This window comes from Indicator indicator, chromosome 17 (genome assembly GCF_027791375.1).
Source record: "Indicator indicator isolate 239-I01 chromosome 17, UM_Iind_1.1, whole genome shotgun sequence".
NCBI lineage: Eukaryota > Metazoa > Chordata > Aves > Piciformes > Indicatoridae > Indicator > Indicator indicator.
The window spans coordinates 17,782,485-17,805,389 of NC_072026.1; the positions used below are offsets into that span (position 1 = coordinate 17,782,485).

Genomic DNA, 22,905 nt, shown 5'->3' on the forward strand with positions numbered 1-22,905 from the left:
AAAAAGCTGAAGAACAGTCCAGGGAGACAATGTTGCTTCAGAGGACAACATATGACACAATGAGGGTGGGAAAAAGACGACGCTTAAGTAACGCTAAGTACAGCGATGATATCAAGATCCACTTTTGTCAACTTTATTAGTAATGCTTATTTGGAGATGATAAATAGTTTTTATTTTAGGCTATAAATGTTAGACTATAAACAGTTCAGGAAACTATACATTCTGCAGAAATGTAAGCAGATAATAATGCTTATCCAAATTAGTTTACTATGGACATTACAAGATAAACGCACTTCCCAAATTTCTCAGAAGTAGTGAGGGGACTGCCTGTAAAAGAAGGTGCAATACTGGCTGCTACAGCAGTGGTATGATAGATATTTGCAGGTGGTGCACTCCATGCTTCCATCAACAAAAAGCATACAAACCTTTCATGGAGAGTCAAAACTTACTTGTACTTCAATGAAGTGTTAAACCTAATCAAACTACAACAAACATCATTATTGCAGTTACACTGATTCTAACACTCAGGCACAAACTTCCTATGATCCACCCCTTCTTTTTTCTGTTGTTATGCTTACCCATCCAATGACCCCTGACGAGCAAAGGTCTAAAGGTCTTGCAACAAGTCATTAGCATCTTAAGTTCTTCACCGCAATTTCTGTGTTCCTACAGAAGAGGTTTTTCTTCTTTTAAGCCTTCTTGGAGATGTTTCAGCTTGCTAATAAAATATTATTTAAAAGACATGAACAATTTAGTTGTGTGTTAACTGGTGCCTTCTGTTTGTATTTGATTGGGGCAGTTTGTCAAGTCTTCCTTCAGTTCTGTTAAAATTTCTGTACGCTATTCTTCCCTGCCTTCAAGTGTTTGGATGACTACATTCTAATTAAAGTGAATTATTAAAGCTTAAGCTGTGGTAGTCTTTTGATTGCCACCTACTTTCAGTGAATGCATGGCATTTGAGGTCTAAATGTCAACGTTCTTGGAGTAGTGAATTAAAGGCCAGAATGTAGGTGGGCTGCTATTCCCACCCACTTCAGCTTTTATTTTCCCTTTCTTGCAGCATCCACAGGAACACCTCATTAAAACCTAAATTTTGTATTTTTCTGTTGTTAAGGAAACATGCCAGAAAATTTCAACAACTTTTACCTGTTTCAGTATTTGAAATTATTTTGCTTTCCCCAAGCAGAATAATTCTATATGTTCTGTAGCACAACACTGTGAAAGACATAGCTGTTTGTATTTAGTTTCTTCATGTGCATTGAACAAACTGGATCATGTAAACCAGGAAGGTGCAATGTCCTTAGTATATTTTTATTAGACTTCAATTAAAACTGTGCTTCTGAACAGTTTGAACACGTTTGGTTCATACCACTAGGGTATTCATTCTGTTACGTTCATGTGCAAGTAAATAGTGTAGTCTTACTCATTACCATTGTGCAGAAAGTGTTCATGTTCTGTTCAGACGTGCAATACCTGGTGTGGTCTTCAGTGAGCTTTTTTAGAGGCCCTTCTGCTGCTGCTCATTGATCCACTGAATGTTCACATTAGTTTCTGGTTTTAAACCTTGTTATGCCTTCTCATTTCGGTTGTGCAAAGTACTTTTATGCAAAAAAGGAATGTAGAACTGACGAACAAATCATCTAGTCAGAAAGGACATTTTAAAGCTATGTCTTTTTGTGTTCTACATCTGATGTAAAGCAGTGTGATTTTCAATAATCTGAAGAACAGAGCGTGTAATTTGTTTTCCTCTGTGGAACCACTCATTCTTAAAGGATAGTATGCTGTTTTGCAGGCCAGATTTTGAGGATATGGAGAAGCAAAGACAGGATAGTTTTAATTAAGTCAGTAGATACTGTTCATTCAGCTGACTTCTGTTCTTTTTCCTTGCCCCCCACCCCCCTAAGTTCACAGGTATGTCCTTTTTACGTGAAGTTTATTATTTTTAACCCCCTCTGCTGAAGCAGATAATGTTCATTCTTTGTTCAGCATGAATATTTTATCTTCAAACTTTCTTATTAAAATAATGAAGTTCGTAAGTATTAAGTGCAGTTTGAAAGTGTTTTTTCTGCCTTTGAAATGATGTAAATATTTTGAGATTGATTCTACCTCTGTGCAGTGTTCCTCTCAATGTTATAAAGCTTATATTCACTGTTACTCTTGACTGACAAATGGCAATATGAAATATGCAGAATTCTTCATCAGCCCTTACTTTTTGCTTGATAGGATGAAATAGTTTCACTGGGGAGAAAAAAAGTTTTGTTTATCTTGCTTTTCAGCCGTTTCTTAGTAAAGAGATAAGTAGCAGCCAAAGAATGAGGTTGGTGCTCCATGAAACTTGAAGGAAAACTGAATTCCTTTACATTTGGTACTTACAAAGAAAAGGAAAAGGAGTTAGTACTTCTAAAAATGGATATGAAATTGATATGTTAAAAAGCCCAGATCAAATTAATTAGAGATCATATCTTAAACAGACTGTGTTTTGTTCCAAATTCCTGTTGCACATCAGTATTTGTACAAGCAAGCTTCAGTTTAATGCAGAAATCTCTAGAATTAAGCACAGATACGTTGTACTAGCTCCGCAGTATGTATTGCTTGAGTATAGAAAACCTCATAATGTATTTGTTTCTGGATTGCAAACTGCAGGTGGCTCCCTTGGTCTTCTGATTAACTCAGGGATGTGATGTTTGTTTCCTTTACCTCCTAGCCCTCTCCTTTTCAGAATTGTATGAATCCAAACCAAAGGCAGATGCTGCTTCACAGTGTAGGGTCACCAAATATTTGTGTGTCTTACAGGAAATTAATTTAGTTAGATTGCTTCCTTAGGTAATCAGTCTTTATATCTCAGCCTCACGTAGAAGTGAAGCAGGCTGATTTGTTTTCATCTTGCAATGTATTTGAAATTGTTGTTCGTTTTCAACAGCAGAATAAATTCCAGTACCATAAAAAAAGAGAGAGTGAGTTGTTAGTTCACCGTTTTTTTTCTCTTTTCCTTTTCTTCCCAACTGCATATATGCAGTCAAACTTGGGGTTTGGAAAAAGCTTTGCACATTTTAAGCAAGCTGATGCATAGATTTATGTCCGTCTGTCTCTGTGTTTTTATATGCATTTAAAAAGAATTTAGACGATAGTAGAAGTATTTAAATGAAAATCACAGTAAATGCATCAGAATGCACTTCTTGGGATAGGAAAAAAAATGTTTCTATGAACTAGTTGAAATAAAGCTTTCCTGCCCAGACATGTCAGGGGCAGTTTGTACCAGATAACAATACCCAGTCTTGCTGTGTTCAGAATATCAAGAGAAAAAAGAAAAGGGGTGTGGGAGGTGGGGGAGAAGGCATATTTGTCCATTGTGTTCTGTTTTCCATCAGGTACAGGGTCTTAACTGCAGAAGTTGACTCCTTAATAGTTACACTTTATTTATAAATTTTCAATAGTTACCCAGGGAAGCATGGTGTCCAAACTGACCTTAGGAAAGATGCATATAGTTTTACTGCAGCTGGACTATTGTTCAGGAGAATCACAAATGAGGCCTCCCAAGAATTGTATTTATGTTCTTGTGTAAATGTTTTCTTATGAGGAAGCCACTGTGCAATTGGTAGCTGTTGGACAGCACCTGCTTCTGTTGAAGGGAGTGTGTGTCTTTTATTTCAGGAGCATCAGTACCCTTTCCATTCTTCACAGTACAAAAGGACTAAAATGAGAATAGCATTCCAAAGGGGCCAAACCAAGCAAAACCTTCCAATTAGGAGGCAATATTTTTTTTAAGTTCTAGGTTTTTATATTTCATTTCAAATAACGTTTTAGCACACTTAGATTTCAATAAGTTAAATCATTCCTTTTCTCTGTGGAAGGTAATTTGTAACATTCAGTCACAAAGAGTATTTGTCTTCCTTTGAAAAACCATATTATGTGAAGAGATATACTGCTGGTAGGACTTGCTAGTAATTATACTACTTAATCTGCTAGAAGTAGCTCAGAAGCTACATACCCACACCTGAATTTGTATCTAAAAACCACTGTAACAAAAAAGTCACTGAGACTACTTTGTCTTCCCTGCTGGAGGCTCCAGGCACAGGGATACAAAGTAAGAAACCCTGGTAGTTTCTTCCTGTTTTTCTTCTACAGATACATGCTGACAGTCTGCTTTTGTTAGTGCTAAATGTGAAACTGATGATAGAGGATGCCACGTGTATATGCTTGCTGTAAGACCATCATTTGCTTAACAAATCTGAAACTCAAAAGTGTTTCTGAAGAGTATTAACAAAAAAAGTCTTTGCTGCTCAGCTTTACTGCAACTTTAAATTAGTAATTTTGTCAAAAAGCTTTAGCAGTAGAATTCAAGGTAAGGCTGTCATAGTTTTTCTTAAATATGACAGGTTTACTTCCGTAGTTTTCTCAAGTAAAGGATGATAGTTTTGCTCCTTGAGTAATTGTAGGTATTTGTTAGTATTCCTTCAGTAAACTTTGGGAATTGCTTGGTAATTCTATAAATGTAGTAAGTCAGTGAATCTCTTGTATTTCATTCATAAAAATCTGAGTTTGGAGAAGTGAAGAAGTGATTTTTCAGCAAGTGTCATTGGTGTTGAGGTTGTGGTGAATTCGTAGAGTGAAGTTTTGTGTGAAAGGCTTAGAAAAAAATAATGAAGTGTGAACAGCCAAGTACTGTCTGAAAAGCGCTCTCATGTGTGTTTAACAGTGTTGTGACTGAGCTGTCTTAGATACAATGTCTTAATTTTTATGTGTTAACTTACATAATTCACATATAAAGCTGTTAGACCCAGGTTGTTAGAATTTAAAAATAAATATCTTGAAGAGGAAAAGTGCAAGAGTCAATTCTTACTATGAAGAGAAGTCAAGGGGACATAAATTTTCAAAGGCATTATTTGTTTTTTTTTTTTTTTTTCCCTAAGTTTGATGCCTCAGAAGTCCCCATTACAAAAGAGTAAGGATTGCTACTTGTCACACACAGAGGCAAATATTTTACTCACATACATAAATTCAACAAGTTTGGAATTCCAGCCTACTGTGTGGCGACTCTGTTAGTAGTTACTACAGCTTGTAGCTACCCTATGCCTTGTTTTTCAAAGAGAAATAGAGTTTTTGGTAGTAGCCAGCTTTATGAAATCAAGCAGAGGAAGAAAGGCAGTTTTGTATTCTGAGATGTCTATTCCAGTCTTCGTGATGCAGTGCTCAAATAAACCATAGCACATTTAACGAGCGGTTGAGGACAGAGACACATGTACCATGCACACTAGGGAAAGAGATTGTGTACAAAGACTAATTAGCATGAAACATGAATGCATTCAGGAAGTAGTCTTGATCTATGATGTTCTTACAGAGAGGGGTTTTTTCATGATTTTGATTAAAAAAAATTCAGGAAAATAAAAAGTAGGTGTCACTTTGTTTTTTAAACAAGTAAAAATCTGTATTATTGAATAAAATACATTCTGCATGAATAGGTAAAAAGATCCTGCTGGAAAGAATGCTTTCTCTAGTGTCAAGCCCAAAAGAGTAACCCCCAAAAGACACTATTTTTCACATATTGTTTTTTGCAACTTCATTTTTTTTTTTACAAGGGAATTTAAGTTAGATGCTAAAAAAGGTTATTTAATTTGAAGCTAGTTACTGAGAACATCATTCAGTAGCCAGGTCCATGGATTTTACAGTAGTTTTTTGTTAAATGAACTGTTAAGATTATCTGTTGTGGAATTTCTCATAAAGTGGGGCTTATCTTTCATGTGTAAGTATTTATATTTATATATAAATAATATGGTGATAAAGGATTGGAGGTCAATCACTTTTCACTTTTAGGTCTGTGCTGGAGGGGTTTAAAATAATGACTTTTGTGTTATTTGTAGCTGTTCTCTGGATTTTTTTTCTCAGTATTGGTAAAAGAAGCTCCCTGGTTAATTCATGCTAGAAAGCTGATTCTTCAGGCACTTGGATGTGGATTTGTGCCCCAAGTGAAGGTAGAAGGGAAAAAAACAAACCAAACCTCAAAAAATCCCCCAACAGTCTAGGAGAAAGGAGGGAAAACAATCAAGTACTTAGCAGGAAAGTTTGTGCTGACTATTAAGGAGACTATGCACCTGTAGTTTATTATCCTGAAAGCTTCCAGCAGAGTTCCAGGAATAACAGTGTATTTGTTTAAATAAGTAAAACCCCAGCATAAACAGAGACGTAGTTCTAAGCAAAATTTATGGCTTTGCTTGTAAAATAATTCTTTTAAGTCTGTATTAAAGAGATGTCCCCTCTATCTTTTAGCAGAGCTATTGCTAGTACATGCTACATTGCCTCCTAAATGTACTTTCTCTAAAATTTCTTTTGTACAAAATACAATTTTTTAATATTTTTCCTGTAGAAGTGTAAACTGATGAAATGTGGTTCAATTTGTGATCTACTTCTACTTAAACGCTGTGCTGACCTCCAGTTACCTTGTGTTTACAAAAATAGTCCTCTTTCCATGCTTGTTAGCTTTATGTGCAAAACTGATTTACCTTCCTTTATTTCTGACCAAAACTGAGTAAATATTCTTCATCTGCTTTTGAGACTGTAACTTTTATCTGATTGATAGTTTCAACTGTAATGCTATTAAGAGATGCTTTGAACAGAATATTGGCCGCTGCAAGAGCTTCTGCTGTATGTACATAGAGTAAGGGATAGATGTGTTATCTAAATGGCTTAACATTCTTCAGAGAAAGGTACATTACAAAACTATCTAAAGGATTAGAAGTTAACAGCCATGATAACGAAGTTTCCAAATTCAATGAGAAATGGAAAATAGGCATTAACACAGATAAAAAGTTGATTATTTTGTTGAGCTGTTGAATTACTTGTTAATGATCTCTAAAGGATGTAAAGTTGAAATTGGTTTATGTCTTCTCTAAGTGTTGTGTGTCTTGTTCAGTTGTGAGAAACTGAAACTTCATTCTTTCAGATACCTTTTCTGTTCTGTAAGGTGGGAATATAATTATTCTAGAAGATAATTACAGAATAATTTCCAATGTGACAAGATGAGAGTAATTTTTGGCTGAAAGGCTTTCTAAAAGTGAGAAGTCTTCCTGGTAAACTGACTGATTTTTATAAGTCAACATGGAATTACCTATAAATTGCATCTTCTAAAGAGTAATATGTGGGGAATAAGTTTTGAGATTTTCCTTTTGGTATTTATTGTGTTGTTTATTTATATTATTGCTCTTGCATTTGAGACATTTAGATCATTTGCACTGAGATGATGCCTTCTTTATGCATCTTTTTAGCTAAATTTTGCTTATGTTGGTAGCATAAAGGTAAGCAGATCATAGGTTGTATCTGCTAAGTTTAGAATATACTATGGATTGTGTATGAATATATGTTTAAAATGTGCTGAGGTGAATAGTGAAACCTGACTGTATTGGTGAAGGTGAGACACTATTTTTAGTCTACCACAGCACAAGTGGCTTAATTTAGTACTCAGGTAGGTCCCCAGAGACTAATCTTGTAGTGTGGAAGTAATTTATCTTTTACCTCCTGAAGGCAGATAATCATTGCACATGTACTCAGTGGGCATTTCTGTGTTCTCAACAAACTTAGTTCCTACAAAAGGTTTTTCAAGGTAAATTTGTGAGAAGGTAGTAGGAACCATGTAGGGTTGCCTTCAGGCTGGTTGAACCCAAGTTTTTGTCTTCAGCAGGTGACTGACATCCATTCCTTAGGCAACAGTGTATCTGCTAATTAATAAGTGTTAAATGTGTTGCTTCATGAACTTAAAATAAACTAGATGATACCTGCTAGCTCTCAATAGTTGACAGTTTTTTCCCAAGACAGAAGCTCACATCTTTATACCCAGCACAGTTTTCATTGTCTTTTTTGTCTTCAGTGAGCTCACCATCTTTTATTGTTCATAACTGGTGATACTGATCTTCTCTGTAGTTCAAACAAATGCACAGTTTTCAAATGTTTCAGACCTGTTGCTCGGCAGTCCTCATTGTTTTTTGCTTCTTTTCATTCTGTCATTGCAAGTCTCATGAATGACTAACTTAGAAAATACAGAGTAAGTAAATATAAGCCGACAGAGAGGGAGATCAAAATTGTACCTGATACACAGAAGACAAACAGTAATACATCATTGAATGATGGCTGTTATCTAAAAAAATATTACTTGATCTACCCAGTTATTGGAGGAGTAATCCCACTGTTTTGGTTGTCTTAGCACAGAATCATTTAATGTCTCAATTGCTGTTTGTTTTTCAGAGTCTTACATTGGTATTCTGGAAATGTTTCACGGTCACAGTGTATTGAATCTCTATTGAGATGACCTTAGTTAGAACGATCATTAGTCAGAATGATTGTAATGTGGAAAGATGCAATACATCTTCCCTGTGACAATGTGTGGTGTGGCAGTTCCTCTTCCAGACGACTCACTCTTCTCTAATGTGCCTGGTTAAAATTCTAAGTAGTTCGAATGTCAAGATTGTAATAGCCTTTATTCTTGTGACAGACATGTAGCAAAAATATTTGTACCCTCAAATTCATAGAATGGTTTGGGTTGGAAGGACCTTAAAAATCATCTAGTGCCAACCCCTCTGCCATGAGCAGGGACACCTTCCATTGGACCGGATTGTTCAAGGCTTCATTCAGCCTGGTCTTGAACCTCATCTAACTTGTCATTCACAGCCTCCCTAGGCAACATGTTCCAGTGTCTCACTGCCCTCACTGTAGAGAATGGTTAGATTGAAAAGTGTATTTGGTGTAGCTAACTTGTCCAGAAGACAACAATTTCAGGCATGTGTTGATGGAAGACTTAATTTCTAAACATCTTGCAACTTTTATCCTTGTTCATATTTATCAACTATCAAAGCTGTGGTTACCAGTTAGTTTCACAGGGCACTGCTTACTGGTTGTAGAAATTAATGGAATGTATTAGGACAGATGATATCCCAATTATTTTTTTTTCTTTTTTAATCATTCTTTTCCCCTGTGAAGTTATGCTGTGGACCTGATGCTTAGGAAATCATACTTTTGAGTCCTGCTGGTTTAATAAATCAATAAATAGCAACTAATTGCCTTTTTTTTTTTTTTGTAAGTCTAAATTAGTAGGAGAATAGAATTCCTTTTACTAAACATAAAATTAAGTTTTATAAGTACTAAGTCAATAGAAATTTAATGTTGTGTATTTTACTGTGTAGGTCAAAGTGTATAAGCAGGATGTACCACATGACACCTGAAAAACTACAGTAGGTGTAGAAGATGGTAAAAAATTTCAGGGGTTTATGATTTAGATATGTATAGTGAAACAATTTGTTATGCATGTGTGTATCTTGGTGATAGAGAAATATCCAGAAAGATAGAGGATACTGAAGTGTGCATTTGGAAATGTGTGCTTTACTTAGTGTTTAAATATTTAGTCAGGAGCTTTGTATGTCAAATATCACAGTGAAAGAAGAAATCAGTGTAGCTCTGCTTTTTCAGTCAAGTTTTAGTCTGTTCCATGTAACACTGTTATCTATTTAACTTGACTGTATAATGGGATTTTTTGATCTTGGAATCTTTTTTTCTTACCTTATTTATTTCTAAAATTCCTTTGGAAAATGTAATGTCCATAAGTTTGTTGGGAAAGATGTGCCTTTCACAAGCTGAATCAAAAGGAACAGTAGCTAAACTATTAATTTAAAATATTTTTGTTTGCTAGACTTGTCATGGTAATAATAGAAAATTGATGTATTAAAATCTTGATCAAATATGGTAGCTTTTTTGTAATTTTGTTTTCCTTTGAATTTTTTTTTTTGGCTGAGTCTTGGTGCTTTTGAAAGTTGGATAGATAACAGGTTTACCAGTTAGGGCAGAATCTGGGATGTAGTCACATCTCTTTCACAATTTTGAGGTGATGATAACCTGATATCAGAGGAAAAACACAACTGGGACACTGAATTAGAAACACTGTTATAGCCAGCATTTTGTTTTTGTAGAGAAATGTCTTCTCTGACCCACATAAATTTACTACCTTACTTCTAAATACATTGGCTGATCTTTTTTTCAGTCAGTAGTCAAACACTAATATGTGGGCAGAGAAGACACAGAGTGTCTTGGTGCCCAGCAAAACCCACCAAGGATAAGGATCTCTTTGGAGTAGAACCCAGCATCTTCACGTAGCAGATGTTGAAGCAAGGGCAGTGCTGAAGGGGAAAATGGAGTGGACAATCCTGAGGCTTTTTTCCATATAAACATTTATGGAGGGAATGTGAGAGAAGAGTTCATGGAAGAGGCTGTTACTTTTATTTTACAACTCAGGGAAGTAGGCCCATGGGAGATGTTTTCAGTTGAAGCATTGTCTGCTGTTACTTGATTTCTGGTGGTCGGAAGTAATGCTTGCATGTATTTCTGTGATTGTACGCGATCAGTTGTTGATGCTTGCTTATTGTCTTTCAGCAAAAGCTGCATCTTTTGTAGTGGTGTGCTGGTTTGGGGCCAGACAGATCGTCTCTTGCCCCGAAAGGGACAAAAGAATGAGACTCACACAAACGGATTGGAGAGTGATGGAAAGTTTAAATGGAAAAGCAATTGGTGAAGCTACAGAGAACTACAAGCTACAAAGCATAGTGAGAAAGAGTATCCCAAAGCGTACAGAACCCCTCACAGAATTCCCAAAAGCTTCCCAATCCTTCCCTTCTTCCCACCTGAGGGTAAACCCAAACCCCCCAGGGCTCCTTCTTCCCCCTCCCGCTGCTAGGCAAGTCTCAGGCTGGCCAGGTCTGAGACTGCCCCCCCCTCCATTCTCCTCCTGGCATTAGGCCTAGACAGGCCTAAGAGGCCTTGAGGATACTCCCCCGGCATTACCCGATAAGAGAGGACATCTCCCGTGGGAGCAGAGAGGGAAGAAAGAGGAAGAGAATGACTCTGCAGATGGCCTTATAGGGTGCAGGATTTATGGGTAGAAATACGTCGTCTCCTGTGTCCACCCCTGTGGGTGGGCACCCAGGACACCAGAGGTGTATCTCATGCGGCAGTGGCAGGGGGCACCCAGCCTAAACTGCCACAAGTGGTCTTTAGCAGGGTAAATAGAAGGGGTTCAAATCAATTGTTTGGTGGTGATTTTGTTTTTAAATAAACTGTTGTGGTCCAGAGATCATTTCAAGCTGTTGATAGAAAGCTGAAAGTAACTGCAGTATGGAGTAACGAAGTACCCTTTAACTGTAGAGCTTTACTGCACAAGTTCCTGATGCAGGTTTTCAAAAAGCACTTGAAAACTGGACTAGTTTACATCTATTTGAGGGCCTTTTTTCATAGCAAAAGAAATATTTCATGTAGTCATGAGATGTGAGGAGTCAAATAAATTAACAATTGATTGCATTATATGGACAAATAATGGGCTGAGAGGTCCTGTGCTGTTTTTTGACAAAACTAATTTGTTAAACTAAGTTACAATTTTGTTTCTTTTTTCTTCCATAGAGCATAATTGGTTGGGTTGATGTCACTTCCTTCAGCTTGATTACATTAATTAGGCAAAAAAATATGGAACCTCTTGTAATTTTGTATGTGTTTTAATTTTTTCCTCTGTCAGATTTATACGTTTTTTTACCCTAAGAGCTCAAGCTGAGTTTCACTTTCAGATCAGTTTCTCTTTTCTTTGTAATTTTTTTTCCTTTTCTGATGTGCTGTACCAGGTATTTAGCTCTTCTGATTGCACAGAGTGACAGCATTGATAACAGAGTGGTTTTAAGTGAACTGAAAAATGCCAGGTGGTACTGGGAATTTACATGAGATCACACAGCTGCTGATTCAGTTGACCAGAGGCCATAGCTAGCATTTCTTACTGCTCTTGCATTTATCTCTAGATACTTGGGGAAAACATTTGCTATTTGTCATAGTTAAAGACCAGATAACAGTGTGAAGACTATGAATGAATTTGGATACCAGGCCACTTCAATCTTGGTTCATGCAGTTCACAAATTGCATGATATGTGTGTCCAGAAGAGAAGTTGTGGTTTCAGCTGTGTGAACCATGGCATCTCCCAGAGTCTGTCGTCTGGCATCCGTTGAACATTCTCTGGTTTCAGTGGTTTTAGGATTGGATAGGGAATATGTTCTCATTGGTCACTGATCCATTTGGCTTGCACTGTTGTTTTCTGACTTGTTGCCCTTTTCAGAGCTCCTGTTGTCCAGGATGCTTCTGGACACATTTGTGCCTCTTGACAATCAACAAGTAATTTGCATAGCTGGCTGCTGGATTGAATGAACTTGCCAGAGTTCGTTCTGCTGCCTGGAACAAGAAGTTGATTGTTTTTCATATACTTTACTGAAACAACTGGTTGGTGGAAGCTTATGCTGACTAGGGCTGTCTTGTCTGAACTGCTGCCCTGTTACATTTGAGCGTGAAAAATATGTGGTTAGACAAATGGAAAGACTGAATTTATTAGTGAGGGAAGAGAATAAGTGCAAATTTGAGACTACATTATGTTTGGCTTGCCTCCCTTAGAAGTGACACAAACATAAAACTATCCGGAGCTTCCCAATATCATTAATTTAGTCAGGCTTCAGGAGGTTTTATTATGTTGCAAGAGAACTTACTGAATTTTTGGGCTACAAAATATCTTCTAATCTTTCTATGACATTCCCAGCTCACTTGGTTTCTCTATGAAGTTATAGCGCATGGGAGTTGTTCATAACGAACTCAGTGTAATAATAGTTTCAGCTCTTCAAGCACACTTCTGCATGTGTGGTTTATGTTCCTTGCAACTGCATACACACTTAATTTTTTTCTTCTATATTCCTATACTAACCATAGGTCGTCTTTGAGGTAAAGGGAATAATAAAGTAATTAATTTCATGCATTTACCTTTGCTGCCAAATACTAATAAATGCAATTGCAAATTCACTTGCCAGATGAAAATAACATGGAATTACTCACTTATTTCCCATGACAATATAATGTTTGTTCACTGTGGGTACAGACTTGACAGCAATTGGAGATTAAGGCTCAGGTTCAGGTAGGCTAAAGTTCACTTAAATCTCTGCTTTTTCCACACTGTAATTCAATGCACTCATTTTTATCACCCTTTAATTTTCATCCTCGTATTTATGACTGGCAGTTTTTATTGTTAATTCTTTTTTAGAATTATTCACTGCATATTTTGAAAAGGAAAAGGGTTTAATGTGAGCTGCACAGTTCATCTGAGAGTAAAATTCTTTAACAGCTCCAATACCATTAAATACAATTGTGTGTATTTCTACACATTTATCATGATGACTTCTAATGCCATTCAGCAGCTAAATTAACAAATAGGTGTAGAATGGTAATTTTCAAGAGCCATACTTGCTTCCTTTTTTTGCTACAGAAGTACAAAAGTACTGATTCAGCTGGTGGTTGATTATTTTTTTTCTTAATTACATCTCTGAAGGATTTCCATGTGTTTGTGTATGTCCTTTGCCATGATCATTAGTCTTGTTTAATGTGCTTTAAACTTATATAATGTTTTGTTTAGTGTTGTCATTTTTCTTTAGACCCTAAATGGGTTTCAAGCAGTGCACTTTCTGTGGGATTAAATTAGTTCCCAGCTGAAGGTATCACTAAAGGTACACACAAGCTGCACATGCGCTGCATAATGTAAGATAATCAGAAAACAATCCCTTGCAGCAGGTTGCATCAGATTTTTCCTCTAACACTGATAAACAAATATGTTGTTACTAACGAAATAGAACTCTAATGTAAATTAAAAAAAAAAAGTAGGTTATGTAATGATGGTGCTTAGATCTGTATTTGAAAAGGCATCTGTGTATGACGAAACTATCTTGCCCCCTTTTGCTTTATCATAGTGGCTCTCTTTCCCTTTCCTTCTCCTCTCTGCTTGAGGTAAATGGGAAAAAAAGTAAACCCAGCTGAAACATTCCATAGATTTAAGTGATGTGAGATAATAATGCAGTAGTGGGTATTTTGTCATTTCAGTGACTGTTAATTGTGTTACTGCTTCTTCCCAGCTGAATGGGGAAATAATTGTTTAAAAAAAAAAAGGCTGAAACTCTCTTCATTTCTTAAAATAAAAAATGGTGCCTATTTATTTGAGCATATATATATATACACACACAAAGTAAGTCCAAATGTTAATCCACATAATTTAATGTGAAAAAGGATTAACTTTCAAGGAGCAAAACAAAGATGTAGGACAGGGGGATTTTTAAATGCTTTGCATCAACACAACAGAAGTGCATTAGCATTGTCTGTTATCACAGGCATGGTGATCTGAAATACAGGATATTATCCTGACAGGCCCTTTTGAATCAAGGGAGGTTCTTCTCCCCCTCTACTCTGCCCTAGTGATGTGATGTCTGGACTACTGTGTCCAGTTCTGGGCTTTCCAGTTCAGGAGAGAAGGGGAAGTACTAAAGAGTCAAATGGTGATTAAAGAACTGGAACATCTGCTTTATGAGGAAGGGTTGGAGACATGGGGCTGTTTAGCCTGGAGAAGACAAGACTGGGAAGGGGATCTTCTCAGTGTTTGTAAGTGTCTGAAGGATGAGTGTCAATAAGAATCAGCCAGTCGCTTTATGTCGTGCCCAGTGATAGGACAAGGAAGAATGGGTACAAACTGGAACACAGGAGGTTGCAGCTCTATGTCAGAAAAACCTTCTTTACTGTGAGGGTGATGGAGCACTGGACCAGGCTGCCCAGAGAGCACATGGAGTCTACTTCTCTGCAGACTTTCAAAACCTGCCTGGATGCATTCCTGTGTGGCCTGCTCTAGGCAATCCTGCTTTGGCAGGGGTGTTTCTCTAGGTGTTCTCCAGAGATCCCTTCTCGCCCCCACCATTCTATGATTCTATGAGCTCTTCTCTGCTAGTACATGTGCTTCCTTCACATGATGACAAAGTACTTGGACTTCTGGGCTCTGTTACTGAGAACTTGTGAAGAAGCAGTGTGTCATTTTAGGACATTTGACTTGCTAAGAGTATCTGGTTGGGCTTAACCATTTATTGGGGATTCTGCCATCGTTCCAGGGTTGTTAATGCAGTGGCAGACTGATATATAAACTTGATCAGTGAGTATGTTCTGGGAAGTGAAAGAGGTGAGCCATGAATTTGGCAGGCTGAATTTAGATCAAGCTTTAAGGTGGAAAAAAGCTTGTCATGTGCTTTGAGAGACAAACTTATTCTCAGACCACAATAACTCTGCTTAAAGAAATTTCCCCTATGCTACACATTTTTTTTTTTTCTCCATAAAATCTGATCATTTTTGTTATGGAGACCATGTATGACTGTCACTATGTCCAAGCACCCTCTGTAAGACTTGTCAGTTTGAAAAAAAAGCTGATATTGAATGAAGATGTAAGCTAGCACCAGTATCTAAGTGCTGCAGTGCTAAACTCCAAGGTCTGTATGAAGTAATACAGATGCTTTAGCTTCCAGATGGATTTTTCAGCTTGCTTTTTTCAGCTACCTATAATGACCACTACAAAATCCTTTTTTTCATCTCTTCTTTTGGTTCTGTGGCTTCTAACAAAAAAATCGTGTCTCGTCTTTAAACAGGCAGTTGTGAAGGCAGTACTAGCAAAGGGTTGTGAGGTTGGGCAGCAGTAATATATTGATTCTGAAATGTATCAAGTAGCCTTCTGTTTATTTTTCAGAATTCTATAAAGCATGGTCCTGTCATAGTTGTGTCCCTGCTAAAATGAACTCTGTGATCTGAAGGTGAAAGCCACTAACAGAAGAGGGAGAAGGCTTTTGATAGTGCTCTGATGCTTAATGTCATCTCAAGCACAGGCCAGACTGTGCTGGAGAAATTCTAGTAATTTTTTTGCTTATGACTTTAGATTGGTAAGATTAGTATTGACACCATATTGTGACTTTGATGCAGTCATATAGGCATTTGGCTCTACTGTTTCTCCATTTTTTTTTTTTTTTTTTTTTTTTTGGTGAACTGGCATAAAGCTAACTTTAAGTCTTTGATATCTTATGTTTGAAAAGATAATAGCCTTTAGTGAGAGTATCTCAGCTCTTTTCCAAATGGAAAAGCTTTAATCCTAACCCATCCATTAAATACTCACAAAATTGACTACTTATAAGTTGTGATGTTGCAGCCCTTCACACTTAAGCAGGTAAGAGTAGCCATGTTTTTCAACAAATCGTTTGAATGTTTGGTCTTTTGTGTTCTAAGTATTGTTACTAGTTTCACAGCCAGTAGGGGAGTGCAACCTGGAGACAGGTGAGAAGGGATAATAGTGAAAACTGGCTGTTTGCAAGATGTGCAGTGTGCCTGTCCTCTGTCTATCTCTTTCTATAAAATATTGCATTCTTAATAACAACCTCCACCACCACTTTCACTTTTTTAATTCTGTAGTAACTGAGTAACTTAATGCATGCTTTGGGTTGGGCTCATGTAGCACCTCTGTCCTTGAATTCTTGTTCACATTTGTTGTATGCAGTGAATGGAGAATTACACTATAGGGAAAAAAAAAAAGTTATTTTTTTTGTTACCTCTGAAATTTTGTGAGCACAGGACTGAAATGATTACAGACAGGTGTGTATTATCTTAGCTGGTTACAGAACAGGTTTGTCTCTAGCATGTTTACAACTGGTAGAACTGTGAGGGTGTGTACTGTTCAACACTTTATAATAAAGACCCAATCATATGTGGAAATCTGGAGGGTTTAATTCTTAAAGAGATGAAGTATGGGACAAGTCACTTTTCTCTTGAATCACTTCCCACACCTGTCTCAACAGGCTTTTCAGTAGCTTCTGTTCATATAACAAAGCTCATAATGCTTATTGCCTTCTCATGGGACAGCTAATTGTTAACTCCTGGGTGATTTTTGTTTTTGTTGAGCACCTGGTTTTATTTCCTTGTGTAACTGAGAGCAATTAGTGAAAAGGGTGTGATGATTTCATAGAGTGCCACTTCACGATTTTAAAGGATAGCTCATTATAGTTAGAGGGTCAGTGCTGGTGGGAATTTTAAGTATTATTTGGCTTTTATCAAGTTGTTGTGTAGCTCTGTCCTTATACAGATACAAAGCAAGCTGGTCATAGGTAGTTAAGACTGTAGAATAATAGCAGGGCAAGGTGAGAGCAAGCATTGCATTGTTGAGTTGACTTTTCTGTTTAGGTTTGTCTGCTTTAGACTCTTTAAAGTAGCTGGGGCTGAGGGGAGGATGTTGTACTGGCTTAGTTAATGGTGTGAGAGTGCCCAAGGTAAACTAATTATTGAGGTGCTATATAAACTCAGTAGAATTATTTTATGCCAGATGATTTCTCTAATGTTAATAAGGAGAAAAATAACTTTTCTTTGTTCTATTTCCCCTCTCCTTCCTTTTTTCCAGAGGTTGAAACTGAGGTTTAAATGTTATTCTTCACACTAAAAATTGACATATTTTCTTAGGAGATAGTTGATACTTTTGCTGATGAAATTAGTACAGCAAACAAAAAGCAAGCAAACAAATCCAACCAACCAAAAAAAAAAAACAAAACCCAAACAAGCAAACAAAATTCCCCCAAAAAGCCAAAACAGTGCTCAGAGAAGTCTGCTTAAAACTTCCTCTTGATTTGACTTTCAAGTTTTTCAGTTACTTTTTGAATGACCTAATGTTCATTAAGTTTAATTAATGTTAAGCATGTTAAGTTTTTATTCCTTCAGTGCCAACTGTGTTATGTGATATTTAAAAGGAAATTATTTCTTGCTAATGGGTTTGCTTAATTAATATTTAAGAAAATTATGTGAAAATTAAGTATGTTAAATTATGCAAATAAATCAATGTATGTTTAAAATATTTCCCTACCATGTTACTTTCTGTATAATTGTAAATCCTAAATACAAGGCTAGTGATCCTTTCAAATTTGAAATGAATTAAAAATATATAGTTGTTTTTTTAGTATGTTGTGACTGATAGAGTGAAAGCAAACGTAAATAATAAGTAAAAAGTGACTTCCATGTTGCACTGATAAGTCTCAAATTATTTACCTTATTTGTTTTGGATAAAGAACTTGAGATAGTATTTGAGTTATTAATATTTCAACAGAGGGCACTCATGTGCTTCAAGGTAGCACCAAGTCACTGTATTTTTTCAAAGTGCTCATAATAAACCGGAGCTGGAAATAACATTTTGTGGATTAAAACATAGAAATATCATTTGATAGTGCTTGGGGAAAAATGGTCATTGTCATATTAACATTTTCGTTCCATGTTTCTCCTAATTTTGTAAAATTCATTTGATTCTTTGGATATTTTACAGTACATTGAGGTAGTCCTTAAATTTTGCCTTGAATTTGCTTTAATAGTTCTAGATGCATTATTATGACTTTCTAGCAGAGTTGCTATTAGTCTGTTGAGATTAAACAGTTGTAATAATAAATCTGAATTTGATACTTTTTTTCCCAGCTAAAAAGCCAGTAGAAGAATCTGAAGAAAAGAAAGCAGTTCAGTCAAAGAAAAAGATTAAAGAATTAAGAATTTTGGATGGAAAAAGCGCACAGAATTTATGTAAGTGATGTGAAGTGCATTAGGTGACTATCTAATTAGCCTGTGCACACATTACTCTTCTGAAACGTACTTTTATTTTCTTTGCATGTGCACTTCTCTTTTTCTAAAAACTGCCTAATGTGACGCGAGTCATAAGTTCACAAATGCTTTACATGTCGTGTGAATTTAGTATGCAACTCGGGAAAAGTAACATGGACAAATGCTGTAGACATCAATATTAATGAACTGTAATTTTTGTTAGAAAACGCTGATTTTTTTTTCCCCATTAATTGCTATATATTGAGGATAATTAAATGATAATCATTGATTCAGGGGAAGCACAGTGTTGCTTGGTTTTGTGGGCTGGGTTTGAGGGGCCATTCCTAATGGCTCTTTCTCCTAAGAGCAGTGGAGAAATAGAACTTGATAGGGATAGACATCTAGAGAGAAAAATATTATGGAATAGGCTAAGTTAGGTGCAAATATTACTACTATAAGTTAGTAAGGAAAACAGCTCCATCTCCTTTTTTCACCTGCAGCTTCTCCATTTAATTAAGGAAAGAAATCAATCATTAAGAGTAGTAGATAATTTTATTTGAATTAGGAATACCATAAAATGTCACTAGTTCAACTATGCTCGTGGCAAACGAAGCGTGCAAAACCAAACCTGTACTTTGTTTATTGCCACATCACCGAGCACATTTTCTTAAGCAGAAAATGAGCTATGACACAAGTGACAGAAAACTTCCAAGTTTTGAAGTTAAGGATACAGGAAAATCAGCCATAGTCTTAAAGCTTGAATATGCAGCACTTCATTAAAAAGGCATGCTAATCCATCTGGATCAGGAATGCTTCGCAGTTTATTGAGTGGGGCTTTGATGAGTTGCTACAACATCCTGAGATCAAATTGCTCTGAGAACTCCCATCTTTGAACGGTATGCAACACACATTTTCTCTTGTATAAGTTTACCCTGACAAGTGCTTGGGTTAGGGTATTGGTTTTTGTCTTTGCCTTGCTCTTTATTATCCTTTTGATATGGCATTTTTGTAGAATGCTGTGTCGGTATCATTCAACCAGTTGTAAATGTAGTACAGCTATTCATATATGGTTATGAAAGCTAAAAATAATGGGTAAAGGCTTCTAGTGGCCGAATAAATCTAAAGTACTACAGACTTTGCCATTGGCAAAAGCAGGGCTTTATTGCTAAAGGTAAGTAACCCTGCTAGGGAGCCACTGAAGCTGATTTAAACAGAAGTGTTGTCATAGTTTAATTTCTTAGAAATTAAATTCATTACATGTCAAACTGCTGGTGGCTAGTGTTGATTTTACATAGAAAACTTCATAATTTGGACCAAAATGTGTTTTTTTCAGTCTCTAGGAATTAAGCTTGCTTTCTTATATAGATCTTTATGACCTTTTTGACTCTTTATTACTGAATTTCAGCAATATTTTTGGGTTCTTTCCGTTTGCCTTATGAAGAAATAAAAAATATCATTTTGGAGGTTGATGAAGAGAAGCTCAGTGAATCCTTAATTCAGGTATGTGAAAATATTGCTGGTTTTCTTCAGTGCTTGTTTCCCACATAAAAATGCTGTAAAAGTGTAAGAATTCAAGAGTAAGAGTAGTATAGAGTTTCCTGGATATCAGCTACAAGTGTATCAGTTTTGTTTACTGTTTTATTTCACTTCTGCTTTCAAATATGGTCACATGTAGGATTAAAACTGCTTTTAAAAGACACTGTTAACAAAAGGACTTTTGAATCTCTCGCTTTATGAAGTTTCCTTTTCAAAAAGAAATCTCTACCGTTTCTTCTTCAGTTTCAAGGACCAGCATTTACCAGCTGTAGCTGCATGAGCACTGTTCAGTAATAGCAAAAATATTGGTGTGCTATCAATATTGTTTTGGTTACAAGTCAGAACAACACCATATGAGCTGGTATGAAGAAAGTCAACTTCATTCCATCCAGAGGCAGTATCCTACAAAAAAGTCAAAACGTGATTGCAAGGTGTATTGGGTCAAGTAGAGAGGATAATTTTAATGCTTTTGAATAATGCACTTCTCAGACCTTATCTAAAATACTCAGTACATTTCTCAAAAATGAATTTAAAATGGGGAAGCTGAACTTAAAAACTACTCGAAGTTGATTGAGGGATGGGGAAACAGTCTACAGAAGGAAGCTAGAAAAGATTGGCTTGATTAGCTTAGCAATATAAATAGCTGAGAGGGCATATGACTACATAATAACTATATGGGGAGAAGAGTGATGTGCATAAACACTGGGGAGAAAAATGAAATTGCAGAAGTAAAAGCCAGTGGTAACACCGGAATAAATGTATATGAATTCATCATGAATGCAACTATCTAGAAACTCAGCTGCCTATAATATTAAAAAAACTGAGGCTTCGGAAATTGGTCCATTTCCAGAGGGAATGGTGTGGCAGAGTTGCTTGTAATAAATAGCAGGGAGATTTAGCTGATAACCCAGCAGAGATTCCTTCTGTATTTCTAAAGATATTCTTACAAGTGTAATGGGGTAAATGGGCTGTATCATTTATTTCATGTTCAGTCTGCTCCGGTTTATTTTTATTCTAATCTTCCGACTGAGTTATTAACTAATTTACAAAGCAGACCTTGCCTTCTTTCATGCTTAGCAAAACGTGTACTTTGTAAAAATGCACACGTAGAACAAAGGTTCTGAATATCAAAGTGGTGCAAGCTAAATGGGTATAGCATAACTGAGCCTATGGAAAAAGCACTTTTTCAGTTAGGCTTCTCAAGTCCTTGTTTCTTGCTAACTTTCTAACTTAAGTTGTAATCTTTGCTAAAGGTAGTTGGATTAATCGGTTTGAGTACATGGTGGACAGTGTACTGCTGGAACCTTCCTTGAGGAAAGCACTTAAAGAAAAAAATTCTTAATTCTTAGTGTGTCTTTCAGAGACTATGTTGTTCTAAACATAAAAACGTCCAACACCACGTTTAGTGGAGTTCAGAGCATTGTGACAGTGAGTTGTGAGTGACAGTTTCAGAGTCTTAAAGTCAGCCTTAGATTTCTAGTTCTTAGGCTTAGGTAAACCATTTCTGTTTACCCTATTTTTGCCTAAAGCCACAGCATCATGAATTCTTTATGAAATTCTCTTTCCTGAAGTACTGGCAAGGATTTGAGTATGTGATTACTGAATGCTTTAGCTTCATTTTCAGTTATTCAATACAATTAATGAAAGTAAGCATATGTAAATACTGGCTGCAGTGCCAGTAGAGGCCAAGTCTCCTTCTTAGAAGCTGAGGGTAAAATAAATTGATCTGTTAGCTTTAGATCATGAAGGGGTGTGGATAAGGAAAAAGAAATGATCAATCTTGCTAATAGGTTTTGGTTACTTAGCTTAAAAAAAAAAAAAAAGGCAAGTTATAGTAGTAGATACCTGTATTTCCACATTGGTGTTAAAATAATGTGTACATGAATTGTACATTTCTGACAAATACTATAAAATTTCAATGACAGTGTTTGGTGAATTATCTGCCTAATGCAAATAGACTATTTTTTGTTGTTTTTCCTCAAAGGTGTCGTGTGCCCTCCCCCCCCCCCCCATTATTTAGTTAGTTTATGTCTTTGTTGTTTACCAGCAGTCAATCAAACGAGCAAAGGAGGTTTTAGAGATCCTTTTTTTTTTTAATAGAATTTTTTGGGACATGGATTTAAGGTAATAGGAAAGTAAGTATGCCTAGGATTAAACATGAGGCTATAGCTTAATTTTATAATACTGATGTGAACCTGATGCTTTTCTCTGTCAAGTGTATTGAACTCTGCTTACTGATACATACAGCAGCTCCTTGGCATAAGTGTAAAATCCTTTCAAGGATGGCTTATATGAGACCACTTATCATCTTTTTTTTCCTTGCTAAGTAAGATGGATGAATGTTTGATTCTTTTAGCTTGGAGAATTAAGTTACCTATCACTTGCAAATTTGGCAAATTAGACTGATGCCTTTTTGAAAGTTGTATCTTAATGCCTACTTCATTAAGCCTGGCAGAGTGATCAGTAATCAAATTCTCCTAATGAATAATATTGCAAGAGAGATGGCAAGATTGGTGTGTTCTAAAAATAAGACATCTGCACCTCTAACAGTAAAGCTTCTCTGCCATTAAGCTTGGAAAAATATGCTGCTGTAGGCCTGGTAGCTTTTCAGATTTTGGAAGGAACAGAACCTTTTGTCATATCAGAGTCTTTGTGACATAAACCTAAACAGTCATTATCAGTTCTCTCCTAGTGTCAGTGTGCATGTCCTTCTATTCACTGCTATCTTGATGGAACACATGGCAACACACCTTTTCTGATGGGAGGGAAGGAGAAAGTGTGTGCTAATAACCTAACCAAGCTGAAGGCAAATGTTCTGACATGTTTTGCTTCTAGTGATGCAGAAATGATAAAAATTTATTTCTCTTTTTGCTGTAACACATTACCTTATCTTCACTAACATCTAT

The 22,905-nt window shown here is 36.3% G+C and overlaps 1 protein-coding gene across 1 annotated transcript in view; it reads left to right on the plus strand.

Moving 5' to 3' along the window:
* The window catches only part of DIAPH2 (diaphanous related formin 2), a 221,794-nt gene that overhangs the window by 55,131 nt on the left and 143,758 nt on the right, over positions 1–22,905 (plus strand). The window contains exons 19-20 of the mRNA XM_054388824.1: positions 18,344–18,445; positions 19,869–19,963. Coding sequence (XP_054244799.1) covers positions 18,344–18,445; positions 19,869–19,963 — 197 coding nt within the window. The remainder of the gene's footprint in view (positions 1–18,343; positions 18,446–19,868; positions 19,964–22,905) is intronic.